Below are 10390 nucleotides of genomic sequence, written 5' to 3' on the forward strand. Positions count from 1 at the left end.
TGCCCTCCACTCCTACGATGTCCCTTTTTCCTGAAAGAACTATGTGGCGCTTTGGCTCATCATATGATGTATTCGCTTCCTTATCTTTTCTTTTTCTCGGTCTGGTAGACATGTCCTTCACATAGATAACCTGTGCCACATCATTGGCTAGGACGAACGGTTCGTTAGTGTACCCAAGATTTTTCAGATCCACTGTTGTCATTCCGTACTATGGGTCTACCTGTACCCCGCCTCCTGACAGATTGACCTATTTGCACTTAAACAAAGGGACCTTAAAATCATGTCCATAGTCAAGTTCCCATATGTCCACTATGTAAACATAATACGTGTCCTTTCCCCTCTTGGTTGTTGCATCAAAGCAGACACCGCTGTTTTGGTTGGTGCTCTTTTGATCTTGGTCAATCATGTAAAATGTATTCCCATTTATCTCGTATCCTTTGTAAATCAATACAGTCAAAGATGGTCCCCTGGACAACAAGTACAGCTCATCACAAACAGTGTTATCACCTCTGAGACGTGTTTCCAACCAACTGCTAGAAGTCCTGATGTGTTCACATGTAATCCAGTCGTCGCACTGCTCCGGGTGTTTGGAGCGCAGAATGTTCTTGTGTTCATCGACATATGGGGTCACCAAGGTAGAGTACTGTAGAACTGTGTAGTGTGCTTGAGACCAAGAATATCCGTATCTTCATATTATTGAGTCCCTTCCAAGCGTGCCTTTTCCAGTCAGTCTCCCCTCATACCGCGATTTAGGGAGACCTATCTTCTTAAGGCCAAGAATGAAGTCAACACAAAACCCGATGACATCCTCTGTTTGATGGCCCATGGAGATGCTTCCTTCTGGCCTAGCGCGGTTACGGACATATTTCTTTAGGACTCCCATGAACCTCTCAAAGGGGAACATAATGTGTAGAAATACGGGCCCCAGAATGACAATCTCGTCGACTAGATGAACTAGGACGTGCGTCATGATATTGAAGAAGGATGGTGGGAACACCAGCTCGAAACTAACAAGACATTGCACCACATCACTCCTTAGCCTTGGTGCGATTTCTGGATCGATCACCTTTTGAGAGATTGCATTGAGGAATGCACATAGCTTCACAATGGCTAATCGGACGTTTTCCAGTAGAAGCCCCCTCAATGCAACCGGAAGCAGTTGCGTCATAATCACGTGGCAGTCATGAGACTTTAGGTTCTGGAACATTTTCTCTGGCATATTTATTATTCCCTTTATATTCGACGACCAGTTGGGACCTTCATACTGAGCAGGAATTCAAAGAAGATTTCTTTCTCTTCTTCTGTAAGAGCATAGCTTGAAGTGCCTTCATACTGCTTCGGAGGCATGCCGTCTTTTTCGTGCAAACGTTGCAGGTCCTCCTGTGCCTCAGGTGTATCTTTTGTCTTTCCATACACGCCCAAGAAGCCTAGCAGGTTCACGCAAATGTTCTTCGTCATGTGCATCACGTCGATTGAAGAGCAGACCTCTAGGTCTTTCCAGTAGGGTAGGTCCCAAAATATAGATTTCTTCTTCCACATGGGTGCGTACGTGCCCCTCAGCATCATTCGGAACAACTAGTGCGCCGGGACCCTTTCCAAAGTTTACGAGTAAATCATTGACCATAGCAAGTACGTGATCACCGGTACGCATGGCGGGCTTCTTCCGGTGATCTGCCTCGCCTTTGAAATGCTTGCCTTTCTTTTGACATTGATGGTTGGTCGAAAGAAATCAACGATGGCCCAGGTACACATTCTTCCTGCAGCTTCCTAGGTATATACTATCGATGTCAAGTAAATAGTGCGTGCATGCGTGGTATCCCTTGTTTGTTTGTCCTGAAAGGTTACTGAGAGCGGGCCAATCGTTGATGGTCACGAACAGCAACACCTTTAGGTCAAATTCCTCCTGTTTGTGCTCATCCCACGTACGTACACCGTTTCCTTTTCACAGATGTAAAAGTTCTTCAACTAATGGCCTTAGGTACACATCAATTTCATTGCCGGGTTGCTTAGGGCCTTGTATGAGAACTGGCATCATAATGAACTTCCGCTTCATGCACATCCAAGGAGGAAGGTTATACATACATAGAGTCACGGGCCAGGTGCTGTGATTGCTGCTCTGCTCCCCGAAAGGATTAATGCCATCCGCGCTTAAAGCAAACCATACGTTCCTTGGGTCACTTGCAAACTCATCTCAGTACTTTCTCTCGATTTTTCTCCACTGCGACCCGTCAGCGGGTGCTCTCAACTTCCCGTCTTTCTTAAGGTCCTCACTGTGCCATCGCATCAACTTGGCATGCTCTCCGTTTCTGAACAGACATTTCAACCGTGGTATTATAGGAGCATACCACATCACCTTCGCAGGAACCCTCTTCCCGGGGGGCTCGTCGTCAACATCACTAGGGTCATCTCGTCTGATCTTATACCGTAATGCACCGCATACTGGGCATGCGTTCAGATCCTTGTACGCACCGCAGTAGAGGATGCAGTCATTAGGGCATGCATGTATCTTCTGCACCTCCAATACTAGAGGGCATACGACCTTCTTTGCTGCGTATGTACTGTCGGGCAATTCGTTATCCTTTGGAAGCTTCTTCTTCAATATTTTCAGTAGCTTCTCAAATCCTTTGTCAGGCACAACATTCTCTGCCTTCCACTGCAGCAATTCCAGTACGGTACCGAGCTTTGTGTTGCCATCTTCGCAATTGGGGTACAACCCTTTTTTGTGATCCTCTAACATGCGATCGAACTTCAACTTCTTCTTTTGACTTTCGCATTGCGTCCTTGCATCGACAATGACCCAACGGAGATCATCATCATCGGGCACATCGTCTGGTTCCTCTTGATCTTCGGCAGCTTCGCCCGTTGCAGCATCATCGTGCACATCGTCTGGTTCCTCTTGATGTTCAGTAGCATCACCGTATTCAGGGGGCACATAGTTGTCATCGTACTCTTTTTCTTCGCCGTCTTCCATCATAACCCCTATTTCTCCGTGCCTCGTCCAAACATTATAGTCTGGCATGAAACCCTTGTAAAGCAGGTGGGTGTGAAGGATTTTCCGGTCAGAGTAAGACTTCGTATTCCCACATATAGGGCATGGACAACACATAAAACCATTCTGCTTGTTTGCCTCAACCACTTCGAGAAAATCATGCACGCCCTTAATGTACTCGGAGGTGTGTCTGTCATCGTACATCCATTGCCGGTTCATCTGTGTGCATTATATACAATTAAGTGTGTCAAAAACCATTACAGAACATCATGAATACATAATTAAGTGACCAAATTAGTAGAAGTTCATCATCACATTAAAACCAAAGTACATACATAGTTCTCATCTAACAACATAAAGCTCTGCAGAGCATCTAAATTAATTAAACCATACATTGAAACTATGTAAAACATTTCAATGCGAAAACAAATGCGATTATAATGGCAACCAAGGTAACAACTGATCCAACGACATAATTATACCAAGCCCCAGTATGAATGACATATTTTCTAATCTTTCTAATCTTCAAGCGCATTACATCCATCACGGTGGTACCGGCGATGAGATAGGCGCGAGTGATCGACGGCGGTGAAGACGGGGACGGGGCGTGACGGACCGCTAAACCTAGACAAATATTGAGGAAAATGGAGCTTGGAGGTCGAGCTTGCAGAGGAGAAAGCTTAAGTAGTGTGGCTCGGGCATTCCATCCAACACCTTGTGTGCATAGGAGGTGAGCTAGAGCACCACCAAGCCCTCTCCCCCTCAGCGGCCAGAAAAAACAGAGCAGTGTGCTCTACTCTTACGCGAGGGGGTATATATAGGCACCTCATTGGTCCCGGTTGGTGGCATGAACCGGGACTAAAGGGCAGCCTTTGGTCCCGGTTCAAGCCACCAACCGGGACCAATGGTGCTGGGCCAGGTACGAGGCCCATTGGTCCCGGTTCGTCCCACCAACCGGGACCAAAAGGTCCAGACGAAATGGGACCAATGACCCACGTGGCCCGGCCGGCCCCCGGGGCTCACGAACCGGGTCCAATGCCCCCATGGGTCCCGGTTCTGGACTGACCCGGCCTGGACCTTTGCCCCCTTTTCTACTAGTGAGAATCGTTGATCATACTTCATGTGTACTAATTGAAATCAGTTGTGCATGTCTGTGCTGCTGCCGCCCGAGGACAAGTGAAGTGCCCCGTCGACTATGGAGGAGCTTTCGACGTCCGTGTCGCGCGATGGTGGGGATCGGTGGCCTTCAGTTCCTGCCGGAATTTCCCTTGTGTCGTTAGTCCTCGCAGCAGCAGCTGCAGCCTTGATCACATTGTTGTTCTGATACATGCATGCTTGTCTAACCTCGATCTTGAACTTGTGCACGTCTTCTTCGTCTTTCTTGATCGGTTCCTCGTGTTGCATACAATGAAGTAGTGTCATGTGACGCTGGGCATAATCTCTGAAAACTCCTAATTGGTTCGGTGTAATTTTGTTTATTCAACATCAATTGCCTTAGCTTTCTTTTTCTGAAGGAGACAGAGAAGAGAGTAGCTAGATTTCTTTTTCTATTTTAATTTACAAATGGTCCGGTTTAATTATAAAATGGTCCGTACTTTTCAATCTTTGGGCTTATTAAGCTTATGAATCTTACTTAATAGGAGAAAATAGCGTCCTAAACATATGGCTAGCAACTGGTTCAGCAGGAGTACGCAAGAAAGGTAAAAAGCACTAGGAATTATTGATCTAGAAATGGAAATGGGCTACAACCCTGGGTTCTGCCTTATATAATTAAAAAAGACATGACACACGCTAAAACGATCGAGAGAAAACAAGGAAGCTCGAAAGCACCGATGAAGATTTACTTCATCAGCTCAACGACCCAGGCGCTGCTGCAGATGTGGGTGGCGTTGACGCTGACAAAACCGGCGGTCCTGGCCAGCTCTTGGAACTCCTTCAGACACCTCTCCTTGCCGCCGGGCGTCTGCATGAGCATGAGAATATCCAGCTTGAACATCGTCTTCACCTCGGGCGTGTCATCCGGTTTCTCCGGCATGACGCAGTCCACGACGACCACCTTGCCGTGCCCAGGCAGTGCATCGTAGCAGTTCCTCAGAAGCTTGGTGCAGTGCTCGTCGGTCCAGTCATGGAGTATCCCCTTCATGAGGATGGCGTCCCCAGAGGGCACCTTGTCGAACATGTCGCCGCTCACATGCTGCACGCCTGTGAAAGAAGGAGCTTGGGAGATGACGTGGGGGAGGTCGAAGTTTACCCCCTTGATGTGCGGGTACCTGGAAGTGATGGCGTGGAGGGTGGCGCCGAGGCCGCCACCGACGTCGACAAGTGTACTGACGGCATCATCATCAAAGCCCCTGTAGAACTGGAGGAGGTTCCTGATGATGAAGGTGGAGTGGCTTTTCATGGCCTCATTAAACACGCCGTTGAATCGTGGATCCACAGCCTGGTAATCGAACAGCGTCATTCCGTATGCCCTGTCGAAGGGTTGGCCACCGTCCAGCACCGTGTCCTTGAGATGATACCAGGTCTCCATAAGGATCTTGTCGTTCAGGAGGATGAGCGGGCCTAGGGAAGCGCCGTCCTTGTCAGGGGTGAGCCACTTGCACACCGGTGCGGCGCCGTACCGGCGGGTGATCAGGCCGTCCTTCCCTTGCTGCACTTCGCATGACACGATGTTGTACGACGCCATCAGCCGCAGCATGCGGTCCAGCATAGCCGGGGCGCACGGGTTAGCCGACGGCAGCTGCACGGCCACCTCCCATGGCGACAGCATCTTCCCACCGGCGCCGACAAGGATCTCTAGCATGCCCAGCTCCACCACGCTCTTGAGTGTCATTGGCACGATAGCCGCCAATGAGAGCTGCAACGCGTACATGAAGGCCTCCCTGTCGTCGGCCATTTCCTAATTATTGGGCTGGGCTGGTTGCTGTGTCTGCGTGGTGTTGGATGCCGGCAGTCTGCTTGTTAAGGGTCTATTTATAGCTTGTTGTACGGTACATCAGATACATTAGACCGTCGTTCTTGGTGATTCAACTGACCAGATGGAGTTAATTGCAAGCTGGTATAACAATTAAGGTTAGGATAACGAATTGGTACCACTTCACGGTTTTCTTACAGACCAGTATCAAATCTAAGGGCATGCCAACCCCAGGCGCCCTGCTCCCGGCCGAATATCACTGACAATCTACCACCCCCACCCTCCCTACACGAGTATTTGACAAAAAACTACCACATTAGGGGTTACCGTCCGACAGAACTACCACTTTCAAAAAAATGACTGATAACTACCGAAAATTTTAAATTTTGTGACAAAAAACTACCAAGCCGTGTTGATCGTCGTTTTAGCTAGTTTAACCGCTTTCCTCACATGGCAGGCCTGGCGCGTGCCCTAACGGCTAACGGCGCCCGACTCGCGGATGTTAGTGCCTCGGGCCGGTTGGAACCAGCCAGGGCCAGGTCAAAACAGCCGACCGGCTCACTCACTCCTCTACGTCTCACTCACTCCTCTCCCCAGCTCGCTCTCTTCTTCCTCTGTTTCCTCTTCTTTCTCACCTCCGGCGACTGCGACGCGGCGGCGCGAGCATGCCTTTCTGGCCCAACAGCAACGAGTCATCCAACGATGACGAGTACATGGATGAGTACAACATCGTGCAGATGGAGTATTTTGTAAGTCAGCTCACTCTATTCTCTCCTATGCTAGGGTTAGGGTTAGGGTTTGAAGATGCTCTTGATTTCTTCCATGTTAGTTCTTATGTGTGAGCTGTTGTGGCTGATATATATGGGGTTGGTACTGCAGCAAAGTCTTGACACGGTGATAGATCCAAGTTTCTGTGGGCTTCTGGTTGAACCTGATCGTAAGTGCATCCTGCACAGGCAAAGACCAGGAGGGTTTGTGGCATTTGAAGGGACTGACATTGGAAGGAGATTCATTGGATGTGCTACTACGGTAAGAGCAAACAATAGTCGTGTTCATTTGTAGATTTATTTGGTGGTACATAGTGCAAACAACATTGATATTCTTGTTGTTTCAGTATCTGATAACTGAAAACTGAAGTACAGAGCATGTGTGGTGTTCATGTGTTAGCTAAATCTTTGATCAGAACTGAATCTAGGCAGCATCTAAAATTGGTGTAACTGAATTTTTTTTGTTACCGCATTTAGACAAACAATGGTATGTATGTATGAATTCTGTAATTGAATTTGACTAGATTTAGTTAGCATGAATGTTCCACTGAATTTTCAGGATGGTGTGAATTGTGGTGTTCTGGAGTGAGTAGATGCCCCTTGGCCAGTAATTCTGCAAAGGTGTTTATGTTGGGAAACGTGGCATGCAATTTCAAAAAAAATCTTACGATCACCCAAGATCTATGTAGGAGATGCATAGCAACGGGATGGGAGAGTGTGTCCATGTACCCTCATAGACCGAAGGAGGAAGCGTTGGTTAATGTGGTTGATGTAGTCGAACGTCTTCGCGATCCAACCGATACATGTACCGAACGTATGGCACCTACGTGTTCAGCACACGTTCGGCTCGATGACGTCCCTTGTACTCTTGATCCAGTAGAGGGTTGAGCGAGAGTTCTGTCAGCACAACGGCGTGGCGACGGTGTTGATGATGTGATCTGTGCAAGGCTTCCCCTAAGCACCACGACGCTATGACCGAAGGAGTAAACTGTGGAGGGGGCACCGCACACGGCAAAGAGAACAATTGATATGACTTTGGGGTGCCCCCTACCCACGTATATAAAGGAGGAGAGGGAGGAGGCTGGCGGCCTGGAGGGGGCGTGCCAAGGGGGAGCCAACTAGGATTCCCAGTCCTAGTTGGTCTCCCTTTCCTATTCCAAGAAGGGGAGAGAGGGAAGGAGAGGGAGCACTACAAGAAATATGTCAACTTGTGACCACCACTATTGGTCACTGAATGGTCATTGTTTTCCATTTGTGACCTTTTTGTGACCAAAAACAGAAGGTTAAAAGCTGATCGTCGTAAACTGACATTACTGACCTTCTTTGTGATATGTAATAGGTCGTTGGTTCCACGACCAAATTTTTGGTCACTAGCAACCTCCCCAGGCCACATAGGTATCCAGCGTGGCAAGCTGACGTGGATAGGAATCAGCCTGGTCCAATTCGGTGTTTTACATGGGCCGAGCCCATTAATTCAGCCCATTTATATATTTTTTCCTATGAATTTTTTGTCATCTAAATGGACCAAGCCCAACATTGCAGCCTTTTTATTTTTGGGCCATGGCCTTTTTATGTCAACAATTTCATTTTTTTCTTTTTTTCTAAATTGGGTTCACTAGTCAGGTGGGTCTCCATTGTCAGGTTCTACTACTGGGTCCTAGCCGTCAGGGCAATATTCTTCATTGTTTTATTTCACGCAAATAAATACCTATTATTTAAATTGGCACACAGAAAACACACGAAATACTTCAAATATTATCAACCATCAAAATGCTACATCATATAACACACATACAATGTGATCAGCATCAAGTTTACAATCATATAACAAGCTCCACAAGTGTACAATCACATGAGCCAGGTTCTGCTACATCATACACACATACGAATAGGAGCAGTATAAAGGGCTTCATTAATACAAAACTTGACAGTTGACAGCAATGTTAGAACTATGCTTCCTCCAACTTCTTTGTCCTGATGCTCACAAAGAAACCTGAAAGCCCAGCATCTGCACGTTACAGAACAAAATGTTTATTTACAAAATAGAAGTAAATATAACAGCATATTTAACAATAAATAATAGAATAATGAAGTTAATGAGACATTTTAGAATCAACTTGACACTTGACAGTTGCATTGGACACATCCAAAACTAAAATTATACATAAATGCCTAAATTCCAATGCCCAATGCCTCAGTTTAGTAAACACTAAGCATGGTATAGTAAAGATTTAACACAACCAAAACTGAAATCATTTAATCTATCAAGCAACAATGATGCAGCACAAAAAAAAGAGAGATGCACAACGGAGCAGCATCATATATCTCACAATATGGATACTGCCAGCTCACCTAAGAACTTGTGGTGGCCGCCGTACACAACCGCCATAACGCCGGTCACCTTGTTGATCTTGTACTTGAAGTACTCTAACTGCAGGTTGTTCCATTGCAGCTCGGTATTTGCTCAACCAGAAGTGTACATGCATCAGGGCATACATATAATATTCTAGTCAATATTCTCAGCTAACTGTGATGTAATGAAAATAATTACTTCAGGACTTGGGGTAAAAATTGATTTTAGACATCAAAATTAGCAGCGCTCATTTCAACCATGTTCAGATAAACTTGAGGTCAATTAGCAGTAATGATATTAGTAACAAGCTAGGTGTGTAACTGCTGTCAACACCACCACCACCAGAGGAACGCAAGATAAGCATCAACACCACCATGATCTTGATATGAGTCACCCCATATCACCAGAGCATCACAGGAGCACATATATGAAGCAAGTACATGTGGGCAGCTACTAACAGACCCTAGAACCGCATGAATTTATCACCAGAGAGCTCCAGTAGGAGTTGATGCTTTGTTACAACATCTAGCAGCAACTAGTAGAGCCGCACATCCAACCCAAATCATGGAGAAGGCCATGCAGGAGCTACATCAAAGAAGAAGTTACGGGGAGGTTGTAGCCGTAGTAGAGGCTCAGCCACACCATGGCTGTGGTGTGACCATCACCACATCCGAGAGGGTCTGGAAGCCGCTGAAGCACCACCACGGTGACCAGGACAAGCGCCGGGCACAGTGGCGCCATCGCTGCAGAAGAGAGGGAAAAATGACAAGATGAGATAGTGTTCATATCATTAGGAAGAAATAGGCCATTGTATATCTCACATAAGCAGATCTGCTACTATGCACAACACAAGCACCCACTTGCACTTCGTATATTTCTGTATCTAGGACACCCAGCACTCACAACACTTGGGCTAGTCTAATGTATAGACCTGTTTGCAATAGGAGCAAATGGAACTGAAACAAAAGTAGCACATGAACAAACATCGAAAGAAATAGAAGGATGACCTTGTGTGGTGGCTGGGGTGGACGACGGCGTCCTCCTTCTCAGCTCAGGCGTCCTCCTGCACCAAATCGAACAGAAAAATGTTGAAGAATGTCGAATAACTAAACATACATGTATATATATAATATAGAAGCAACAGAAGCACATATATATATATATCCTATTTCTTCCACAAAGTGTGTATATAGATAGGTCAGATTTTTGAATGCATTGTTGTTGTAAAAAAACAACTATGTTGTTGAGGAATTTGACTAGATTTTAGATATGTTAAGCAGAGGCAAGCGTTTTCCCACAATCAATCAACCTGCTGCGTTTTCCCAAATCATCACCGAAAACAACACCAAACAGACCATGCGATTCTA

The 10390-nt window shown here is 46.5% G+C and overlaps 1 protein-coding gene across 1 annotated transcript; it reads right to left on the minus strand.

The window, feature by feature from the left end:
• Positions 1-4747: 4747 nt before the first annotated feature.
• Positions 4748-5916, minus strand: LOC123115575 (tricetin 3',4',5'-O-trimethyltransferase-like). The gene has a single exon (XM_044536708.1). It carries the CDS (start codon positions 5883-5885, stop codon positions 4830-4832), a length of 1056 nt encoding a protein of 351 aa, XP_044392643.1. The 5' UTR covers positions 5886-5916; the 3' UTR covers positions 4748-4829.
• Between the last annotated feature and the right edge of the window lie 4474 nt (positions 5917-10390).

Source organism: Triticum aestivum, chromosome 5B, assembly GCF_018294505.1.
Source record: "Triticum aestivum cultivar Chinese Spring chromosome 5B, IWGSC CS RefSeq v2.1, whole genome shotgun sequence".
NCBI lineage: Eukaryota > Viridiplantae > Streptophyta > Magnoliopsida > Poales > Poaceae > Triticum > Triticum aestivum.

Coding starts and splice junctions, on each gene's coding strand:
- LOC123115575 (XM_044536708.1), bottom strand. CDS start 5,885: ATGGCCGACGACAGGGAGGCCTTCATGTACGCGTTGCAGCTCTCATTG.